General features: G+C 42.3%; 2 protein-coding genes across 14 annotated transcripts in view; both read right to left on the minus strand.

Annotated features, from left to right (window-relative positions):
- The window catches only part of CC2D2A (coiled-coil and C2 domain containing 2A), a 73,901-nt gene extending 70,359 nt beyond the window's left edge, over positions 1–3,542 (minus strand). For 11 of the 12 annotated variants that reach the window (XM_064151415.1, XM_064151409.1, XM_064151413.1 and 8 more), the window contains exons 1-3: positions 3,485–3,542; positions 2,724–2,804; positions 2,030–2,105 (exon numbers count right to left, since the gene is read on the minus strand). In XM_064151415.1, coding sequence (XP_064007485.1) covers positions 2,030–2,105; positions 2,724–2,804; positions 3,485–3,523 — 196 coding nt within the window. In that variant the 5' untranslated portion in view covers positions 3,524–3,542. Of the gene's footprint in view, positions 1–1,141; positions 1,353–2,029; positions 2,106–2,723; positions 2,805–3,484 lie in introns of those variants that run through there. The other variant, XM_064151419.1, reaches the window with a different exon arrangement.
- A 3,001-nt stretch (positions 3,543–6,543) lies between these two features.
- The window catches only part of C1QTNF7 (C1q and TNF related 7), a 31,284-nt gene continuing 13,958 nt past the window's right edge, over positions 6,544–23,869 (minus strand). The window contains exons 2-4 of one of the 2 annotated variants that reach the window (XM_064151422.1): positions 13,413–13,590; positions 12,275–12,520; positions 6,544–11,609 (exon numbers count right to left, since the gene is read on the minus strand). In XM_064151422.1, coding sequence (XP_064007492.1) covers positions 10,978–11,609; positions 12,275–12,512 — 870 coding nt within the window. In that variant the 5' untranslated portion in view covers positions 12,513–12,520; positions 13,413–13,590 and the 3' untranslated portion in view covers positions 6,544–10,977. Of the gene's footprint in view, positions 11,610–12,274; positions 12,521–12,820; positions 12,909–13,412; positions 13,591–23,869 lie in introns of those variants that run through there. The other variant, XM_064151424.1, reaches the window with a different exon arrangement.

Genomic DNA, 23,869 nt, shown 5'->3' on the forward strand with positions numbered 1-23,869 from the left:
GTGGACTCAATCCTCTCATCCAGATGACCAATACAGTCTTTCTCAAAGTTTAAAATGTAATTGAAAAAAATCAGATGGATAAATTATTCTGCAATTAAGTAAACCAATCAGACAATCTATTCAGAACACCACATGCAGTATTTTCACTGGCTTATACAAAATTAGCAGAATTACAGGGATTTCACATGCAGTAACAAGAACAAATAACAGCAAAATGCTTAAGAAAACAAAACACTTATCACATAAGGGAACTAATGCATAGTTTTCTTCCTGGAGCACTGCTGTGCTGTTCTGTTTATTCGTGGAAAATGAGCTTCTGTAAAAGAAAACAACCATCACTAGAGGGTGTCTCTCGATTTCCCCATGCAATCAATTCTGAAAACTGTTTAGACTCCATCTGTCAACAGCGTCTCGCTTCTTAGCACAAGTTGGCAGAGTGAGACTTGAAAAGCATTCAAAAGAAAACTACACATATCTTGAATGAGCTACAGTGTAGATGTCTGTAATGAATATCATTATTTTGCCAAAGTGAATTTTATTTTGATAAACTTTGGTATTGATAAAAAAGAAACTAAGCGTGGCTTTACTGACTTTTCAGTTCTGTTATTAATTAGCTATTTTATGCATCCTATTTAGGTAGGTCCACAAAACCACACAGTAAGATTCACAACATTAATGCTGTCCTAAGTATTTAACAGGAATATCGCAAAGATTCTGCTGAAGAAATTGAGGATTACTTTTCAAGTCCCAACAAGCACTGTTCTTCCCAAGCCTAGAGGCATTCACTTCTAACAGCTTCCCACTACATCACTCTTAGAATCACTCTTAGACTCTCCTACTTTGAAACTAGAGTTTTTCACATGGTAGTTTAATTACACAAAAACACACAGAATCACAGAGTATTAGGGGTTGGAAGTGATCTCAAAAGATCATCTAGTCCCCTGCCACAGCAGGGTCACCTATAGCAAGTCACTAAGGAACCCATCCAGCAGGTTTTGAATGTCTCCAGTGAAGGAGACTCCACAGTCTTTCTGTTCCAGTGTTGTGACCCTCACAGTGAAAAAGTTTTTCCTCATGTGCACATGGAACCTCCTCCAGCTTCCACCCACTGCCCCTTGTCGTATCACCAGACATCACTCACCAGAGCCTGGCTCCCAGCACTGGCTTTCACATCTTCATAAACGTGAATGAGGCCACCCCTCAGCCTCTCCTCATAAGAGAGATGTTCCACTTCACCACCTTTATGGCTCTGCGCTAGACTCTTTCAAGCAGTTCCCTGATGTCCCTCTTGTACTGAGGAGGCCAGAACTGGACGCAATGCCCTCGTGAGGCCATATCGAATCACAGAATCAACCACGTTGGAAAAGACCTCCAGATCATCTGGAATAGAGGGGGGTGAGAACCTCTTTCGACCAACGAACCACAGCCCTTATAATCCAGCCCAGGATTCCACTAGCCTTCTCGGCCACAAGGGAACACCAACAGCTCCATACCCCACCATAAGCACAAACAGTCCTTCGACCACTCCGCCTAAGGCTCACACTCCCGCACGTGAACACTGCAGGTGCGCCTAACACCTGTGGAAGACGCCATGGTTACACACCTGCATTCCATAATTCCTCCTTTACAGCAACACAAACCGGAGCACGTCTTCGGCGTGCAGATCTCTTACTGTACACACACAAGTTGGCACATGCCAGATCTCCCTTCAGCCCTGCTAAGTTGGCACATGCCAGATCTCCCTCCAGCCCTGCTCTAATAACCCAAGGCGAGCTCAAGGAAGCTCCTCAAAGGGCAGCGGTGCTCAGGCCGCACCCCGCTCCGCCGCTCACACGTGTGCCCCGCAGCAGCCTCTGTGCTGAAGGCACGATCTCAAAGCAGTACCACTTAAAAGACAAGACACAACACTACCCGCTCTTCGGGGACACCGGCTGCGAGGGCTGCCGGTGGGTAGGCCCCACAGCCCTACCACCGCCCCAGGGCCCCGCCCCGGGCTCCTCCCCGCCGCGGCCCTAAGAGAGTCACTCACCGCGCAGCCCGGTGGCCATGCTGCAGCAGCTGCTTTCCTCTGCCCGCGGTCCGGCGAGGCCCACAGCCTCCGGCAGCTGCAGCGGGGCAGAAAGGGCAAGGGACAGCACATGAGCGAGGGGAGCCGAGTCGGGCCGGGAGGCGAGCACGCAGCCTGCAGCCGCCGGGCCTGGGCCCCGACCCCTGCCGGGAGACAGGGGCACGCAGCGCGCGCCGGGCCGGGCGCAGCGGCGCATGCGCGGTGCGGCGGCTGCCGCGGGCGGCTCGCGGGGGCACTGCGCCGCGCCCGGGGGGCCGTGGGGAAGCGGGGCACGGCGCTCGGGAGGCTGCGGCAGCGCCCGGCGGGCCGTGGGGAAGCGGGGCACGGCGCTCGGGAGGCTGCGGCAGCGCCCGGCGGGCCGTGGGGAAGCGGGGCACGGCGCTCGGGAGGCTGCGGCAGCGCCCGGCGGGCCGTGGGGAAGCGGGGCACGGCGCTCGGGAGGCTGCGGCAGCGCCCGGCGGGCCGTGGGGAAGCGGGGCACGGCGCTCGGGAGGCTGCGGCAGCGCCCGGCGGGCCGTGGGGAAGCGGGGCACGGCGCTCGGGAGGCTGCGGCAGCGCCCGGCGGGCCGTGGGGAAGCGGGGCACGGCGCTCGGGAGGCTGCGGCAGCGCCCGGCGGGCCGTGGGGAAGCGGGGCACGGCGCTCGGGAGGCTCACCCGGTTCTTCCTCCTCGGCCTGCGAATTGTTAGCGCTCTCCTGAGGCTTTCCGCCTGGGCAGGGTCCTCATCCAGGAGCTCCTTTCACAGAGAGGGAGAGTTGCGCTGTGCAGTAGAGCCCGGCCGTATGCCCAGCTCACGGGGATATCTCAGGTCTATCTAAGCACCCGATCTATGCAGTTACATACATATCTCTGTGTGTGTATGTGAGGCCTGACACTGAGTGAAGTTAGCACCCTGCTCTTTGTTAGCAAGATCAACGCCTATTGACAGCTCTACAGCACCTTGCTTCATCTTCACAGTTTTATGTTTGCTTACTACAAAGACATTGGGGTTTGAGGGTGGTTTTTTTGCCTTTTCTTGACGTGATATCAGGCACAATTTACATCAGTTCATTTCTAATGATGAGATAACAAGATAAGCTTTGTGGGTTTGCAGCCTGCTCGAGGCTAAATATTGAACAGTAGTTTGAAGATGATTTAATGAAGTGTTGGATCAATATGAAATACAATTAAAAAGCCACACGTTAAGGATGCTTCTTTCACAGCATATGGTAACTATGGTTGTGGTGTGTTTGCACAGAATGAAACTGCAAACTTGCATGAACTAGAATATTACCCACCTAGGGTTAACAAAAGCTTAGACACTCTTGACTTACTACTCATGGTTTCATATGTGTATATATATATATATAAGATTCCTGTTACTGCCAGTGAAAAATGGTCATACACCATTTTTATCTTGGCTAACTGAACACTAACCTGCATGATGATCATCTGGGATTCTTCACTGCACTTCATCTGGTTGATGGCTAACACTTGGCTGTCACAAGCAATACAGAAAAGATGTGCAAAATGATCAATCATGAGATACATTCCATGTAACCTTTGCACCCAGAACACTTGAATGACATTCCATTTAACGTACAGCCTTAGTACTTAGAAACTCCATATTTTTTTTAGAAAGGAAATATTTACAAATTACACTTAATTATTCCCTATACTATTGAACACTGTGGGCTGGTGCATGCTGTATAAATGCTCTTGTTACATTTTTTCTTTAATAAAAAGCTTGCCTACAGCTGCAAGTCTCAAATCACAGAGATGGTCAATGCTCTTTAACTCCAGCACTGAGCTTAGCTGGAGTTTCAGTTTTACTACACCTGGAATCCAGCAAATCACTTCAGCTTGCTTTGTACTAGCAAGCTGCTTCCAAGCTTTTAGGAATTCTAAAAATTTGTAAAGGTCAATTTGTGGCTGCCACTACTGCAGGTTCCTCTCCTCCCTTTTTATGTGAGGTGACCTCAGCTGTTCTTGTTCCAGGCACAAAGCTTGCACCAGTGCACAACCCAACTGCCAATGGACTGAGCATAATTTCTAGATTTCAGAATTCCCTAGAGACAAGTCATGGGAGTAAAATGGGTCTTTTTCTCTACCTGGCTAAATATCCTTGAGCAAGAGAGCTGAAACCAAACCCAAGTGGTTTTCTCAGGCATGTTCCAAACTACCTATGCAGCACCAATTAAAAGTATCACAGAATTGTAGGAGCTGGAAGGGGCCTCTGAAAGTCATTGAGTCCAACGTGTCTGCTGAAGCAGAATCACCTAAGGCAGGTCACACAGAAGCACGTTCAAATGGGTCTTGAAAGTCTCCAGGAAGGAGACTCCACATCCTCTCTGGGAAGCTTTTTCTAGTGAAATTCCCTCACTGAGTCTCTCACACCAGGGCTAAGGATGGTGTACCTAAAAATGGCAACATTTCCTTGCTGCAGGCAATATTCATCAAAGACCTTCTTTGTGGCATAAAAACCCCCCAGCACTGCAAGAAGGAACAGCGTTATTTATTGCTTGGCAGATCAACTTTGTTTGCAGATAACTTATTTTTCATATAAAGCTTTATGTATCAGATTTAAACAGCCTTACCTAAAGGCACATGTAAATGAGGAATGCTGGCAGCATCGCAGAAGGGCCTTATGTCTGCTTTCTTTAGTTAAGTACCGTAGTAGGCTCTTTAAAATGCAATAAACAAGTGGATGCAAGCACTGTAAAGCTCTGCAGTAGCTCAGGCATTTCCAAAGCACTTCAAGCTAACAACAGAAACACACTGAAGTTCTTCTAAATCTTCTTTAAAAGAATAATTACACCAAAAGTACCTAGAAAAGTATTCTGGAGGATTTGGGATTCTGGAATCTCTCTCGGTCATGAAAACATGCAGAATGCATTGGAAGTGAAACAGATTTAAAGGAAAGCGTTTGTTTCCTACCTGGGTTTTCCTATGCAGCAGCTATCCGGGCACAGACGAGCCAAGCACAACGCTCCCCCTAGCAACAAAGCCTCGGCTTTGCTTTTTAAAGAGAAAGTCAGATTCTCCTCTTCAAGCACTGAAATAGTTCCGGAAGACTTCTTTTTTGTAAACTTCTTCTACAGTAAAAGGGAAAGTCATGAATAAAGCATGAGGAGGATGAAGTGATTGCAGCTCCTTCGGAAAGTAACCAATTCCAGTTACTGCAGCGACTTGTAAAATACGGATCCCTAATATATTTTTGCAGTCAAGGATGGTTATTTCAGACTGGAATACAATGAAGATAGTCAGTCCTCCTAATCTGAAGCAGCTAACTTTACTAAACTATCTGACTTAAATCTGTGTACTTCTTTAAGCAGAGGAGAGACACAGACACTTCTTGGGATGAGTACAATTCGGAGCAGTGATTCCTGAATGTCAAACAGATATTCAGGAGTACTGGCAAGAGCTTGTCTCAATCTGTTGATTAAAGGGAGATGTGAAACCTTTAGCTCAGAGTATGTGCCAACATTCCAGCAAGTAGTTTTGGGTTTGGCTTTATCTTTTTAGATTAATGTAGCTCTGAAAAAATCCCTGCCCTCAGTCATGTGGGATAGATCTTTGAAGTGGACCGTGACTAGCCAGTTGTTTTCCAAGTGCTGTTTTCCAGTGCATTAAACTACTCAGAATATTAACCAAAGCTGTATCGGGGGAGCAAGGAGGTATTATTCTTTGTGGATGACCTTTACAAATTAGCATAAGCCTCAGAAAACTTCCTAGCATGTCATTTTTGGGAAAAGTCTGAGTTAAGAAAGATGTATAATCTTAACAGCTGTCATTTGCAAACACCAGTAAAATGCTGTGATTTTGGGGGAGGTGGATGCTGAAACCAAAAGTAAGGCTCATCACAACCTCATAAAGTTATCCATGTACGTTAATGCTTCCATTGGAGGGGGGAGGGAAGGAATATTAAAAAAAGAAAGAAAACCAAACCCATAAACAAGTATATGAAGACTTCACTAGGGTTGTTCTAGAGCCTGCTTAAAGGAAAATACAATCTTTAAGTCCTGGTTAGAAGAGCAGTTGTGGAATGGGTTAACTGCTCCGTTAAATGCTCACAACCAGCTCGTGTAGATGCCAGGGATGGCAGAAATTTCAGTGCTATCGGATAACTTGTAGAAATGTGAGTTGTCTTATATACAATTTCTATTTTTTATATGTACAAAGTGATCTATACTTTTCCTTTCAAATTTGGAACAAAGTCTATGCTGTACTGAACTGTTAACAAAACAATTTCTTATGCTAACTTGCATATTAGTATCTCTGTTCCAACCAGAATAAACAGTATTGCTGACCCCAAGCAGAGTTGTTATTAGACCTATTTATGTAAAGAGTCCATACAACATCTGAAGGTTTGTTACTGTGAAGTTTTAGTACCTGGATTCACATGAAAAGAGATGGCTTAATTGTTTGCCCTTTCTGAATACTGTTGTAAACAGGAGATCATGGGAAGAAGTAAACAGTCATAGTAAATAAAAAGATTGGGAGTGTGCATTTTTAATTGCTAAAATAGGAGCTGTCACAGGTAGAAGACACTTGACATGACAACAGCTTTCAAGAATGGAAAAGAAATGTAATTAGAAGACAGATTTCATAGGGTAACATGTACAGCACATGGTCTCTGTTATCTGCTAAGTCTCACTGCATGTGGGACTGTGGAAATGATCCAGTGGGTGAACCTTCATACAGTCTTGGCAAGGACTCAGGTTCAACATCTTGTTATGCTGTTAAGCTTTGTCCCAGCAGTTTAGCACAATTTCAGAAACAATTGTACAAGCAGTTCAAATGATGGACAAATAGGAACAGCATTATATAAGGAATGTTACTATAATACCCTAAGGGAACAGTGAGGGACCTTTGCTTAACAGGATGGAAAGCAGCTTAAAAACATGTCAGTATGATGAGTGGACTTACAGAATACACATAGAATTCAAACCATACATTTCCTGGGGCAGGGACCCACTCCTTTCATCTCAGTCAACATTATAAAATCAAAAGCAAGCTCAGTATCATTGGTTAGGCTGGACAGCAGATTTAGTGCTCCAAGGAAGATGATGTAGCAGCTCTGCTTCGTTAGACGTGGCACTGTCACACATAGGCATAAACCATTGCTTGGTTGATGATGATCAAGGATGTCTTTTAACAGAGTAGCTGGCATCTTGTAGTGACCATGACTGAGCAGGCTAGTGTCCCACATTCAGCATTAACACAGTTTTACAACGAATAGTGAACAATGAATGACAAAGTTTATTCTCTGTCTTCGAGATTAATATAAGGTTCAGAATGTTGCATACACATCTTTTTTTTTAACTGTCTGTAGTCAAAGCAAAGACTTGTAAAATCAAATTTAATCAGAAGTGAAACTACAAAACTTAGAAGCCATGTACAGCATTTACAGAGTAAGAGTATGCATTGCTGTATTCTTAAGACAGGAATTCCCAGAACTATGTGCAACTCTGCAGTGATCTCAGTTTCAGGGAGATTACAAACAAGACTGGACAAACTCCCCACCTTGATTACTTTTAACTGATCACACCTTAATCCAACATAAAATCACAAATTAGAGATTTGTTACACTTAGTTTAGAAATCCATGCTCATGTAGTTTATAAATCCATGTTCATGTACCAAAGTATCTGACAGAGTGTGGGTGAATGCAGGTGGTGCATGGAAGGGACCAGCATCAGTGGTAGGAAAATTTTCAGATGACTAAAGAGATTGTCCTTCACCTCAAAAATTGTAAATCCTTTCCTCCTATCTTCTGAGACTAGGGATCACACTTTGTTGAAAGTAACGAAAGAAAGGGGACTGCTTATATGTTTCCTTCCTACAATTCACTGGTTTCTAGAAATCCCATCTGCTTCTTGCTGAAAGTTTGCTGCAGAGCCTGTTGAGAATCAGTCCACTTATCTTTTTCAAGAGATCAGTCTTTTTTATCCTTTTGTTTGACATAAGCAAGGCTGTTCTCTCACAGAGATGATTGAATAAGTATTGCATTATGTTTTGTGTTGTGTTTAGTTTTTTGGCAGGTGCTTCAAAGTTGTAAATAAGCAAACTTACAAAATTTTTAAGCAGAAACACTCCAGGATATATGTAGGGTTTCTACACCTAAATCTAAGTATCCTTAAAAACTTCAATACTTTGTGTATATTTAAGTGTGTTGAATTTGGAGGCATGAGAGGACTATGTAGCCCACCTTCATACTGGTAAGTTTTCTGGAGGACAGCCAAGTTACTGCAGCTGAAATTGTCCCTGGAGCAACCTGAGCAATACTTTATGAAAAGGCTGACAAGAGGTCACTTCCATAATGATAAGGATCCTTCTGTGTTCTCATCAATCCACATCTTCTCTCTCATGGTGAGACATAAATTGCTGAATTTAATTATGCCAATTTTTCCACTTAGTGGTTTGTTCTCTAAGAGCAGACATCTTATTTAACTTCTACTGTCTGAAAGTTAAAGTCTAACCTAAGTTAGACATGTAGACACAGGCCATGTAAAGAGACAGGTACCTCCTGATGCCTCCTTTCTGATTTCTCTCTGCTGACCGTAAGCAAAATCTAAATTACTAACTTGGTCTGGATGCCTTAATATTGTATGGCATGATGGCAACTGCAGAATGACATATATATTGTGTAGGAAACTTTGATTAGTTTTAAATATAATCCCAAAGATACATTGCTCTTTGCTATCCCGCAGCATCTTGAAACCAAACCAGACCTCCCCACCTACTGGTTTCAGTAGTGGGAAGACTTCAGCTCAAGATATTTTCTGTATAAATTCAAATTTAGGCAGAGGAATACCCCTAATGAACTATCATGTCATCAAAGCTGATCTATGTTCAAGGGAAATAATAGTAATAACCATGATTTACTCTAGTCTTGAGATCCTGAGTGAGGGCAGGGGCCACATGCTACTTATATACATATGTTGTCCATACATGCAATAAAAAGATTCCTCTTGCCAAAACTATAGGAATACTGCAACAGAATTACTTATTTTTAATAGTTCATGCCAAAATATTAAGCTGTTCAAATAACTACAGAATCCAAATGGGAAAACTTTGGGAAGATAAAAATCTTCCTAGGATTGTGCAAGCATAAATCTAAATTGTTAAAGGAAGGAATAACTCTTGGTTTACTTATTCCCATGATGTCACTTTCATCATAGGTGTGGTTAAAATGTCTCTTTCATATTTCATTCATTTTTACAAGATTATTACATGGAAGCACTTTGCTTTTATTTAGAGTTGCAGCCAGGAACATTTCACTATGAAGGCCTGGTTTTTATCTATTTAATTGTGAGAAAAAAAAGTCACTTTGTCAGTAAATTTCCAAGTTTATGATAACTACCAAATACATTTCTGTAGAGCCTGAAGAAAATCCATCATGCTCCTTTCTAAAGTTTGGCTTTATAGAGATTTTCTAACTCCAATAAAAATGTACTTGTTGCTCCTAACATGAGCTTCCTATTGATTCAAATGTCATAGAACTATTTCTGTGTTGGTTTTTTTTTTAATAAACCTGTAATTAAATACTTTTATTAGTTGCTTTCACTCCGTAATAGATGTTGTATTTCCAACCTTACATCTGTTAAATTATGCTTCCTAGAAGTCATGGGCCTGGCGTGACTGTTCTGTCTGGTGGAATTTCAGTGCAGACAGTACTGAGCAGTGCTGATAGCTTTTTTGCCCTATAGAAGTACTGATGGGTGGGAAGCACTGCCATCAATCACTGTTCTAAATGATGACTGAGCTTCTTTTTTGCTTTTATATTGTGCTTAATTTGCAGGATGTATATGTGATTGTGCAGCACAGTGATAAACTGAATCTTTAAGTGTGCTCTTCAATATTTTTCATAGGAAGCAGCCCTTGTATAATACTAATAAGCTAGATGTCTAGTTAGAGAAATAATCCAATTATGTCTTCTACCACACATCTATCACAGTCAAATAAAGTAAAGGTTGTACAGTCATAGCCAGTTTGATTTGTGAACAGGACTTTGCACCTGTTCACTGCATGAAGCAGCAATCATACACAACTGTAGTGCCCATTTTGTGACTTCAGTGGTATTGTTGGGTACTTTTATTTAGTTGGAATTTTTTAATTAAGACAATTATGCAGCAAAACCTCCATAAATAAAGTGGGATCAGGAGTTGTGCAACACAGACCACTGGCATTCAAAACTCTTTGGGTAACTGTTAGAATTAGCAGGTTTCTGTGAACCTTTGATAAGTAAAATATGATTATAGATTCTTGGATTTTTTTTCAGATCTTCCAGATTTTTATTACTTTCTATGTTTAATATCTTGGTTCTCTTCTTCCATGACTGTCATTGGGCATGCCTCAGCTAGTACAAATTTATTAGGAGGTTAGTTAATTATGGATATCATTTATTGCTGCAACTATCAGGTGGGACTGTCCTTGTGACCTGTTCAGCTGCATCCTGAAGCTGACATCCCTGTGTTTTATTCCTCTCCTTTTTAAAATCAAAGTTTTCTCTGCTTTTGATGTATCTCCTGTCTTAAAATGACCAAAGATGATATTGCTGTTAATTGTTCAATTTCACTTTAATGTTATTTACAAAATACCAATTCTACATTGCCACTGAATGTATTTTATATATAATCCAATGCACAGTATCTTAAATTTGTTTAAATAGTATTATAAACATGACTTTCAGGAGGAGTCAGTCCTGGAGTGATGCAGTCTTCTGTTAGTTATGATTCCTTTTGATATCCCTGCTGTCTGGTAAAAAATATCCAATTCTGCAAAGTTCTTTATGAGCTCAGATTCATTCCTATCAAAGCAAAAATAAACTCCCAGATTTATTTGGTTTTCAACTTCATGTCTCCCAGACAGCTAGATAAAATCCTGTGCTGGGTTGTCCAGTTTGAATGTCATCTGACATCATCTTCTTCAGAGCCCATCTTCATCTGATAAAGCGTCAAGGTAATCTGTATCAACATACAAGAGAAATCCAGAAAACAAACTGTCTGCCCACGTTGGATCAGAAAAGAGACCATTTTGGTCAGTGTAGAAGATCTCAAGCCATACTTCGTCTTCTGGCTGAAGATAGATGACTGTGGAACCAGAAGCCACGTCATGGTTGCCTGTGTTTGCATCGAATGTCTTTATCCGGTACTTCCCGTTGTGAACCAGCCCGATCGCAAGATGCTTATTTGCTAAGGTGATATCGTAAGAGAAATAATAAATCCCCGGGATGGCACAAATAAACTTTCCTGTGGAAGGGTTGTAATGCTCCCCCTCATTGAAGAGGACTTTATTGAACACAATTGGTAGTCTTTCTTCTGGGTAGCTAGTGGTGATGCCAACAGAAAAGGCAGATTTCAGCACTATCTGCCCACACTTACAGACCCCTGGTGCACCTGGCTCTCCTCGATCGCCTTTATCTCCCTTAGGTCCAGGTGGTCCAGCTGGACCTACTTCACCTTTGGCACCTGTCAGTCCTCCAGGTCCTTTTTTGCCAGACTGACCTTGGTCTCCTTTCTCTCCAGCTGGTCCTAATGGCCCAGTCTTTCCTCTTAAACCTTCAAAAACATTGTAAGTTAGTTAATTGTTGCACATAGCATCTCAGTAAATGATTGTGTGGCTACTGTGTGTGCCTGAACAGACAAGAAAAACAAGGTCAGAATTTCAAAAGACTGGCTGGCAAAAATACTTTCAAAGTCTTCTAGTAAGTTTGCAGAAGAAATGACCGGGGTGGGGGGGGTAACAGAGGACCAGCCTTCACAGCCATGGGGTCCTTTGTTTCCATAGTCTTTGTTTACCCACTGAAGACTTTCATCTGTAATCAATTACTGACTGAGCTATGGGAAGGACAGCAGTGTGGTGACCTATACACTGCTACTTGTGCACTAAATACTTTACTATTTGAGCTTGTTTAGTATGTACCTAAGTACCGGCTAATCATTTATTCCTGGCTAATGGCACAAATGAGGCTATTGATTTGACACCACACAGGCTTTGTTTCCCCAAACTTTTTCTTAGCACAGGAATGCTATTCATTTACACAGACACGTGCATTTAAAATATAGTTGCATATTTGCTTTCCCTCACTAGACCTAAATGCATCATACTTAAATCCACCCAGGCACATACACACATTAATCATGTAACTGTATATGCATGATAGTGGCAATAAAAGATCCAAATTTGCTGCACTACTGTGTTAAGTTAAACAAATATTCAATACCTGCACTCCCTTTTTCACCTTTTTCTCCCTTCCTGCCATCTCTTCCATCTCTTCCTGGAAGACCGATGCGTCCATGTGGTCCTGGGGATCCGCCAGCTCCGGGGGGACCTGCAGGACCTGGCAACCCAGGGATGCTACAGATGTATCTGGTGTAGTAGTTTTCTCCTTTGAACTGGCTTTGCAGAGGTTGTTCACTTGTGTAGATGGCAAAACTTGTAATGTAAAGCAACACAAACATCCTTGGATCTAGAAAAAATACAAATGAATAAGACTTTTGATCATAGTGTGGCCCTCTAGTCACATGCAGGTCACTCTGAATATGCTAGTAAGTGTGATACTGCGGTGCATTCTGCACAGGTACATGTGCAGGGATCAATCTGGGATTGCTGCATTAACAGAATCCAAGCAGGAGCAAGGGAGAAAGTCTATCAGGTTGGACATTTTCCTGGTCACCAAATATGTAATTGTATGTCTTTCAAGTCACCTGTAGAATGACAGGATATAAACTAGACTGTAGTTTTGATGCATTAAAAAAAAAAAACACACCTGTATTTCAGTATTTCAATGCAAAGTCCTTTGCTTGCATAGTTTATTTTGTCTTAGGGATCTGTATGAGATTTATGCTTATACAGCCCTTTTGCTGGAGGGAATTATATCTGTGTAGGGAGGATGTGCTCTTAGGAGCAGTCTCTTCTAATGAGGACAAATCTTACACCTTCACTTCATTTTGAAGTTTGCCCTTAGGTTTGCAGATGAACCTCCAGCCTGAATAACTACAGCAGAAACTTGTACCACTACGACAGCTACAGCTTCAGTGCCTGGTTGGAAACTGATGACCACAGCACTGATAACCACTTCACCCTGGTCAGTCAGGTGGAGTCAGGCAGCTGTCCTGCAGAGAACAGATGGAGTGTGATGATGGGCTGCTAACAGGCTGAGGTTTTTAAGCCTGGCTTGGACTGTCATATGAAATGAACTGTGCTGCAATATCTTGCAAGAAAATAGCTTTAAACTTTACACATACAGTATTGGAGTGCTTTCATAAGCAATCGAATGCCAGATTTTCAGTTCCACTGTATACTGGGAGACTGAAGAAAAAGCACTGTACAAACAGTAGTATGCTGAGAACTTGCAGTACCTGATATACAAAGATCTTAAATTAGTGTTGCATGAGCAGGAAGTCAGTCATGGGCCAGATCTTGCAAGTCAAGCTGTTTTTTTCTAGTTCCCTTGTTGGCTTCTGGGTATTTTGTTGGAGTTATCCATCCCTTCAGAGCTGTTTTGCAGCATTTGAAGAAATTGGAATCCAATGGTTTCTGTGGGGAGAAAAAGAAGAAATGGAGTGGATGATTCAGAACATCCGTGTGAAACACCATCCTTTTTTCCACAGTTAAACTTGGATTAATTCTCAAACTCAGAGTTAATTAATGTAGAAGTTGTTCCCCTTCCCCTCTCTGTGATACTGATCGGTGCTGCCCAAGGAGGTGGTTGAGTCACCAACCCTGGATGTGTTTATGGGTCATTTGGATGTGGTGCTTAGGGAATATAGTTTAAGGTGAATCTTGTAGAGTAAGCTTATAGGTTGGACTTGGTGATCCTGAGGGTCTTTTCCAACCTGGATGTTTGTGTGATTCTGTGACTGACTGATTTTAAACCCTGAACAGTTTCTTCTCAGCTCTTGATATTTCAACTGATGTATGGCATTATCCCTGAAAGTGTTGAAGACCAGGCTAGATGAGGCTTCTAGCAGCCTAGTCCCTTCCAACTCAAGCCATTCTGTGGTTCTATGGTTGAATCTATTCAACAAGGAGAAATACCAGAATATGTACACATACACATATAAATATATATACACACACATACAGAGTCTTCTTGAAGAATCTTTTCTGTTCTACAAAGTAGGAAATTAGAAGCACTCTTGGTATCAGTTGCAGTGCAGAGGAAAACATGACAATATTGTAGTTGGAGACAAATAAGCTGTGTTCCAAAATTGTCTTCAGTGCTGTATATTTTGCTTTTCATATTAAGCATCTTGTATCAAATTGGCAGAAACCAAACTATTAATTTTGCTGTCATTTGATAAAACCTTGCAGTACAACCAGGCACAACAGCCTCCAAGAGTGGATTAACATATGAATGCTTAACGTTGCAGCAGAGCAGCAAATGGTAACTCCAAGGCAGTAGTTAGTTATAAGCATAAACTTCACAGTGATGTTTGCTCTGATGTACTACTGAGTGTACCCTAATAAAGCTCATGGATTTTCGTAGGACTTAAATCAGGGACAACAAAGCTCTGTAGAGAACAGCTTTAAGCACTTAGCCAGGAGGGAGTAGCTTGGAGGGAGTTCATGGCTAAGACTGCATATGCACTTTACACAAAGCTGATGGATAAGAAGCAGACATGACCTAAGGATCAAGGACTGGAACAAAAACTGCCCTTTGCAAGATGAAAGTCTGAATCAGTAGGCTAGATGTTCCCACACTGTGTTGCACATAAGCCAAGCAAAAACAATCTCAGCAACTGCTGATGTTGCCTATGTCCAGAATATTTTACAAAACAGAGTCGAAGCCTTCACACAGCTGCTCCTGCCACTGGCTGGCCAGTAACTACTTGGTGCATGAAGCTGTCTCCAGCTCCCAGACCTCTCCTGCTGTTCTTCTTATGTGCCTACAGAAAATTAATTAGTCTGGGACATGTGTTTCTGCTAAGACTATGGAAAGTAAGTCATTTGGGGAAGGTGAGGGGAATGGAGTTGTTGAGATAGTGATATGCTCGTTGTGACTGGAGAACTAGTTCGGGTAGGAGAAGGTGCAGAGAGGAGTAGGTGAAGTTTCAGATGTGGGTTGGGGGTCTTAAGGAGTGCTGGGCTTGTGAAGCAGAAGTGGGACTTCAGGAAGGGGAATAGAGCTGGCATTGAGAGGAAATGGTGATAATGTTCAGGTGATGATGTTTACAGTCCTGAATTGAGGCTTTGGGAAATACAAAAGGTCATTTCCAACAGTGATGCCCAACGATGTTTGGGCCTTATGTATTTGAGCATAGCTCTTTTGAAAGCATGTCTGCTGTGTTATATCTGGCCTTGAAGAGGTTTTCTCATTTAAGTTCCTGCAACAATTATTTGACTGTTTTTGAAATCTATCCTCTCTGGAAGTGGTGGCTTCTTTGGCTTCCCCCAGGGAACAGCACAAAGAAGCTGCAACTGTCAGTCTACTTTCCAGTCCTCAGTAGGAAAGTCTCACGTTGTACCTTGACTTTGTCCTGCATGAGTGTGGTACTTCAGGGAGACCCTTAGCAGGATCTCCACAGGACATAAGAGGTCACTCTTGCATGGTCTGAAGATCACAAAGTGTTTAGAAAATAATTTAATTTAATTTTCACTTGAACTTACCCTGATCTCGACCTGCCAGCAAGCCCCACCTGACTTGGAATCAATGTTTTAAAGTCACTGTAGAAGACCCCCAACCTGGCTGGTCTTCTTTGCATTAAGATGCCATTGTGTACCAAACAGATGAAGACATCTTACCCAAATGTAGCATGGTGGGGTTAGTCCACATAGCCAGTAAAAATACATATGGTGCTCTGTGCCCACCAGCTGGATTGCCCAGACATGTCACTAGAGGGGTTCCTTTGGGGAAGGAGTAACTAGAGGATACAGGTAGCACAGTGTCACACCACAGATAACATAGTCTTAGGGTGTAGCCACAGTGCAAGGCAGGTGGCATGTGGCAGGTTATGCCGAAGTATGTGTATGTCTTGACCAGAAAATGGATTATAGATAATCCTCTTAGCAATATCATCATCAGTGTATGTGACTTTGCCTTATTGTAGCATCTGGAGTTTTGCTCAGGCTTCTCATTCAAGTTTCTGCCAAACTTGGTAGAGTTAGATAATGGTTGGACTCAATGATCTTAAAGGTCTTTTCCAACCAAAATGATTCTGTGATATAATTCACAATGACGACGATAAATTCAGTGTTATTTTACTGTTGTAACTCCATAGCAGCTGTCTGCCAGGAGTCTCTTTGCATTTTAAACAGTAACCTTGATTGAAATTTATTTCTTATGAAACTCTGGCTAGTGTAAGACAAAGAGCATGCAGAATCACTTCTAATAATCCATCCCCCCTAGAAATCTCCTTACATAATTGTTAATACAAATAAAATACATAAAAGAGAGGAGTCATGCAAGGCATACAGCATATTAACTTCAAGTTTCCATCAGGGTAAATGGTTTTGCAATTTCCACTTTAATGGAAACCTACAGAGATTCAGAATGTATTGACTTGCAAATAAAGTTGAAAATACATAAAACATGGAGAAGCTTTCTCTTGCCTTGGTGAAAATGACCTTTCCGTTCAGTGATAAAACTCTTCAAGTTTTATGGCATGGAATCAAGATATAAAGCTGAAAAAGAATCCTTATAATTTAAAGTCTCTTACATCAGCTTAGGCAGCTGCTTTTCCCTCAGCCAGGTTATAATTTTTTGACAGAGAAGTGTGTGGATGTATACACATATACACACCTCCATACCTTTACAAAGGGGCCTTGTTCTCACTTAGCTTTTCTTCAAGGCCCTGGGGTGTGGTGGCTCCATTTTAAATCAAAACTGTTATTAAAGAGGGTGTTTTTCTATTTGACTTTGACCGATGAAGTTAATTTTCTTTGATACAGATCTATTCTCTGATGGCCTGAATTAATGATGTCCTTAGATTTGTTTCTAGCTGATAAACTGTAAGCATGCAATAAGCTAGTTGGATTTTGTGTGTGTGTGTCTTTGTGATAGGGATCTTCACTGGGTGCTACAGAAAGTTCTATTTTGATTTTGTTGTTTGCTTAAAATATGCGTTATGTCTTGAGCAGGATAATTGCAACTGAAAATTCTCCTGTGCTTGAACATCACATCTTTCCTGCTTCAGTTTGCCTTTTCATTCCATGAGGTGCTGTGAATTCTTATGAGGATTCTGATTTCCTTCTGTCTTTGGGAAAGTTTAAATGTATTTATGTGCACATATATATGTGTGTGTGCATGTCTCTGTTTGTGTACATGTACACACAATGTAAACTTAAAAAAGATAAGTTTTATAAAGTCTCTTACTGGAGAGAATATTGAAACACTTAATTTGGAGACAGTTTTATTGGCACAGCTTCTCTCATATTTTTTTTATCTCTTCTTGTTATTTTGTTAATACATGAAACCAGGTCTGTGCAGAAGTTCATAAGCCACTGCTGTTATTCCTCCATAAAATTAATTGTGTTCCATTTTGTTCTCTTAGGGCAGATATGAAGTCATCCATAATAGCTATTTCAAGACGTCTCTGTTTTGGGATTAATGTTACATATAAACAACTCTTGTAAACATCATCAAAAGCCCTTCTAACCCTGTACCCTTGCTCTTTGGCAATACCCTGGAGCAGGATCCTGTGCTCTTCTCCAGGATGTGGGAATCTTGAAGGCATTGTTTACCAGAAGGTTATTTTCATGCTTCCAGAGCCCTGAACTGGAGGTATTTTCTGATTCTTTACTTTCTGACAACATTACTGAACCCTTTATCCATACACTTGTAAAGATTTTCCCAGCATTCCTCATGGATAAATATGTGGGATTAATTATTCACACAACACATTTGTCTTCCTTAAACCTTTTAATCTCGCTTAAATCTCTTTAACTGATAATTTCATTTGATTTGTTCTATTTCTTGCATAATAAAAGACAGTGATTGATCTGCTCCTTAGCACGTTATCTCAGAAAAGTGGTAACTTTGGAATCCTTATGATTGCAGTGAATATTTTTCAGTTGAATATTTCCAATCCACAATTAAAAATTCTAGTGGTTTTATGGTCTACTAAATGATGAGCCATCTGCCCTGTTCCTCTACTGTACTAACATTAGTGAGCAATATTGTGAGCAATACACAGGAGCAGCTTTCATGCTGTGTCCTCAGATGAGATCTAACAAAAATGCAGGAGTACAGCTGCAGAAAGTGCAGCTGCCTGAGACTGCATCTGGTCATTGCCAAGGATGTATGACATGGGACAGAATCTCCCCACTGCAGCGATCATCCTTCTGCTAGGCTTAAAAGCCAAGAAAAGTAGTAAAAAGCAAATAGAGTGTTTTCCAAGAGAAATTAGTGGCCCTCATAGAAAGAAAAAAATCCCTTTGAATTCATCAAAGCTGCATAAACTCTCATATGTTTGTTACAGGCAACTGAAAGGACACTCTGCCAGATATTCTCTAAAATATTGCTTTCACTGGCACACTTCTAACAAAACAATCAGGTTTTCTTAATGCAGATGTGTCTCATTATTCAAAGTCAAGTTTGTTTATTTATCTGTTTTAACTACAAAATGCCAGATTATAGAGATTCTTGCTTTGCTCTCCATGAGTAGCCCACTGAAAACAGTGCCGTCGCTGATGACCATATGCCCACACAGCCACAATGCTGGCAAGTTTATGGGGTGATGACATTTGCCATTCCATATTGGTGTGGTTCTCCCCACTCTCCCTCTCCTACATGCCAGCACTGAGCTCCCCTCTCCTTGCTGGGCTCCCGATGCTGCTGAGCTTTCCTCCCAGCATTAGGAACCCAAACTCATCAGGCATATGGGGAACAGATCCATTTTACCTTTGTTCTCTATAAGGATACAGATTTATTTGGCTTTTCTCTTTATTTGCTGGACACTGAGGGTGGAGGTGAGCAAAGCAGCATGTAGGACTTGGGAGCAGCAAGCATCATCCTAATGTGGGTCTACCTGTCTCTCCAGATTACCACCATGCCCACGTGGGACAAAGAGAAAGGAGTGCCTGTCTGGAGAGCAGGGTGGTGGCAGGGAGGTGGTAGTGGGAAGTCTTGTACCACCTGCCTGATTCTACAGCTGGCCAAGTTGAAAGATGGCTGGGAAAAGTCCTTAAATGGAAATCTCAACATGTGGAATTTGTTTTTCCTGCCAGAAGTCTGGCCAAAATAGGCTATTTGTTGTAGTGAATGTTCAAGCTGTGAGGAGCCCAGATATTGTAGTCACTACTCTCTGTTTGAAGTCTATCTTCAAATCACAACAGGGATTCAGTATGCCTGCAGTTACAGAAGAGGGACCTATTGGAAGGTCACAAACTGGAGGGTGTTGCCCTGAGCCCCCATCCACATTGTGGACTTTCGAAGATAAGGCTCTTCCAGACCCTAGAAAGAGAAATGCTGTGCAGGTGGCACCACTTGTGCAGAAGGAACTGCAGCCAAAACAGCCTCCTCTGCAGAGGTCCTTGACTGTGGAGAAAGGGCAATAATGACTCACTCCTTGTTATCAAACGTGGCAGGCTTGGCAAAAAAAGGATCCTGTTAAGTGAAGAGGTTGTTCTGTTTGGGAGATTCATGTGTAAGCTGTGGGGTTTGTGATTTTTTTAATATAGTTTTTTTAAATCTTTCCTGTTTCTGCCTTGTTGGCAGGTGCCAGATTGAAGTCCAAGGAAAGCCAAATTGCAACTTTTTTGTGCCTAAAAGCACAAAGACATAGAGGTGAGTGAGCAGCTGAGACCTGCTGCAAGTAATGAGTACATGGAAATGGTGCTGCTCCCATTTCCAACAAATGGTTGGTAGTGCCTGGGTTTTGCATGGCTTCATTTTAATAACTCTGAGGGAAAAACTAATGTAGCTAAAGAATAAAGCAAGAGCTCTTGCAAGTATCTCTCTGACAAACAAAAGAAGGAATATCTTGCCTGGAGGAACATCTGATTTCCAAGAGCAAGCAGAAAGCAAGCTTATACGAAGCTCCTCAGCTTTCTTAGCTGCAAGAGAAGCTAAAGCCCGCATCAGGGAGAGGTCAGATTGAGGCTTTGTTCAGTATCCCTGTTGCCTATCAACCTGTACCACTTCCTGGCACACAGCTCAGGAACCTCAAGCCTATGTACACTATTGTTTACCATCCTGGTCTGTTCTGAAAACCAAGAAAAGGTCAAGAGAAGATGAAATCAAATCTGACCATTTGATTAGTTATCAGCACTATCCTCTCCATAAAAACAACAGAGACTTTTTGAAGGGCATCTATTCCCTTCTGCTCATTGCTTGCCCCCTGCTGTAACCTTTCTGTGTAGGATAGAGCAGCTCCAGCATATCAGGTGGTTTTAACACTCTTGGTCTTTCCTTGTTCTTCTGATTTATTGGAGGCTAAAGCTTGTAAACCTTTGACTCCTGCTTGCAAATAGAAGCCTGGATAACATTAGCAAACATAAACAGCACTATCCTAGAAAATTCTATTTTAAACATAGATTTGTAAAGGCCAGTATCATCTCTGCCATCTGTAACTAGTTAAAATTCCAATTGTTTTTCTTAAAAGGATTGTAATGATGAATAGTAAGAATAAGGTAGATTAAAAGTAGCTTCAATTGTAGGGTTTTATTAAGAGTTTAGAAAAAAACTCCATTAGGGACCTGGGTTATCTTCAGCCTCCAAATGGTGCTGAAAAAATGATGTTTCTCTCTGTTGTCACAGGTGACTTTTTTCTTTTAAGTTGTATAATATGGTTTTATATTTGTGCACAATCTTGCATTGGGTTATCTTCAAATAATTTGGTTAAATAAGTGCCACATCCTCAGTGGACACCTTAAAATTGATCTAGAATCATCCAGTTTAGTTTCACTTGGCCTAAGCTGGACTAAGGATTTATATAAAGTAAGGATATAGTCAGGCTCTTGCTGCAGAAATGTATCTACCAATTTAAAGCGTGACTGTCCTCTGCAGTCTGCTCCTGCTGTTCTGCTGGGGCTCCCTGTCTTTGTAGATTAGCCACTTCTATGGCCTCTTTAACCCCTCCAACACTGCACTAAGTCATATGGAGAGCATTTGCAGGCCTGGCTACCCAGTAGTGTGTGTAGGGAGACATATGATTCAGATGGTTAAGGGAAAGGTTCCCATGCAGTAAATGTCTGACCAGGGCACAGTGCAGTGTGAATCTTTCCCACCCTCTCTGGACCCACTGAAATCAGAGGTTTCAGCTGAGACATTGGGCTTTGTACAGCTGCAGGCATACATTCCTCCTGCTGCCCTTTCTATGGCTGTGGCCACTTTGGGCAGGAGGCCTCAATGAGTGGCAACATCATGAAGCACGTCACCAGGATTTACCAGATGTATTTGTCAAAAGTTTCAGGTGCCAGCATGGCAGATACAGCCTTCCTTCCTTCTGGCTGCTTTGCAGCTGGGGCAGGTGAAAACAATTTTTATCAGCTGCGGTTGGTTGCTAGGTGAATGGCAGCCAAAGCAGTGAAAGTGTCCAGATGGGTGCTTGCAGTGGTCTAATTAAATGAGTTTCAAAACATATCTTTAGGCTGTGGACAGATGTTCATTTTGTAGAGAGCTGTGCCAGCTGAAGATTACAAGCCACATCACTGGAGGTTATTGCCCTCACAGCTCTGCTGGCATGGCTCTCTCAGATCATCTTCAGCTTAGACAGGGTGCAGACATGCATCTCAGGAGGCTATGGCTAGAGAAGTCACCACCTGCCTGCCCACACTGGTCTCTTTGGCACAGCACCAGATTTGCTGAGTGCTCCAAAGTGATTTTTCATAGAAGCAGGGACTGGAAGTGACCTCGGAAGATCATCTAGTCCAGCCTCCGTGCCAGAGCAGAACACGCTGGAATGCTGCGGCTTCTTTCAGTCAAAATGAACCAGTTTGGCCTGTGCAGTGGGAATAAGAGATGCCTTTCATGCTCGTTGTGTCTGATAAATAGTGGGGAGCCCTAATGGTCAGGGACAGCAGAAGCACAGAGGACAAGCTTGGGTTGATGCAGCTGGGTCTGGAGCAGGCTGTCTGCAGCCTTCCTGCACTGGGTCCTGCTGTCAAAGCCATAAGGGGTTTCCCATGGGCATTTTGGAGAGTGGCAGGGCACTCAGCTGCTTTGGGCTGCTCACTTACTAAGGTCTTGGCACTGGCTTGAACTAGGACTGCTGGTGTTGATGAAAGACTGTCAAAGGGAGTCCAACTCAAACAAGACAGCTTTTCTCATCAAGCTGTTCTATTTTTATCCAGTGTGTTAATGTGTGCACAGACAAAGTATGACACAATGTTGACCAAGTCGGGTGAGCTGCTAGCATTGCTCAGCCAAAACTATCTTAGCAGACAGCATTAAACTTTCTCCACAACTGTGACAAATCCATGTGGGTTTTGTGCCTTAAACCCTATCTGCATTAGGGGAAATACCGTGTTTGTTCTCGTGACACTTGTCAGTTAAAATGTGGTAGCTAAAATGTAGCTTAAATGCTTTACAAAAACATCTATACAGCCGTGACCTTAGCTATTGAGCTGACCTATTTTCAAGCATGCAGAATTTATAACTTCTTTCTGCTGTTCAACAGTTGGATATTATTAGAGACAGGTTGTGCTGTTTCCACTGAAAAGTAGGGAAAATGTAACTGCTGATGGTGCTGTCCAGTTCTCCTTAACTCTCCAAGACAGTTTTTAATTAAGCATAAATGATGCAGTCCCTTGCTAGGGGAGTATTTATTTTGATTGCACTTTTAAAGATCGTGGTTACATGCAGAAACCAGTCCCTATCTGTGTTTTCCAATAAATTAATCTAAAACGTGGCTGAAAAATAACTCCAGGTCCAAGCCCCATCTCTGAGGGCCTGTCTGCTGTTGCTGTCCTCCCCTCAGGGACCAGGTGGTGAGCCCAGGGGAGCAGCCAGCTCTATTTTCCAAGGCATCTGGTTGTGTCCATCTCCTCAGGAAACCAATGACTAATCTTCTGTCTATAGAAGCTACTATTATTTATTGGTTGTTTCATCAGTTCCCAGTTTCCTTCCCACTCACCAAGCAGTGAAGAAATCATGTTCCCTATTCCACAGAAACATGACATTTATGTCAGTTTAGAGTGCTCCTGAGAATATCCATTTACTGAACTCTCTTTTCCAGACACTTCTTACTGCAGCTTTCCAGAGTTTTAGCAGCGCAGCTTGCAGCCATCCAAGCAGAAGACTGGCAGCAGGAGCAGCAAAAGAAACAGAAGCATAAGCAGCCCTAACTGGGACAGGAGCTGCATTTGCTGTGACACCTTTGCTGGGTGACACACCGAGTTTGAGCTTGGCATTTGATTTCCTATGACCACTAGATGGCATAAAAAATGTTGTAGGCATCGGCTTGCTCCTGAAAGATTGCTTAGTATTGAGGTCACGCTGAAGCTAAAGGGAAGTCTTAATCTCTTTTAATTAAAGACATATTTTGTGTTTTTCTTAGATGTAAAAGGGTATCAGAAGAAGTTATCCTATTGGATGGAAACTAACCTTTACCGCAAAAGTCAACAGTTTCAAAAAGCACACAGTGCTCAAGTCAGTGCCATTTAGAGGATAACATAGAAGGTAAGGAGAAGGAAAGCTGCTCTGCTTATTGCAATCACCAATACTCATCTTGGTCCTGATAATTATTTTCTTTGTAGCTTTGGGCAAATCACATAGTCTGCTTTGTTTCTCTGTGTCCATATGAAGGTCCATGATTTCCTGCCTTGCAGCACTGCTGGAGGAGTTACTTAATACTCAGGAGACACAAACGGAGAGAAGGAAAATATGAATGACTCCCAAAAGCTACTTGTAAGGGAGAATTCTCCTAGTCCTACA

The sequence above is a fragment of the Pogoniulus pusillus genome, chromosome 11 (genome assembly GCF_015220805.1).
Source record: "Pogoniulus pusillus isolate bPogPus1 chromosome 11, bPogPus1.pri, whole genome shotgun sequence".
NCBI lineage: Eukaryota > Metazoa > Chordata > Aves > Piciformes > Lybiidae > Pogoniulus > Pogoniulus pusillus.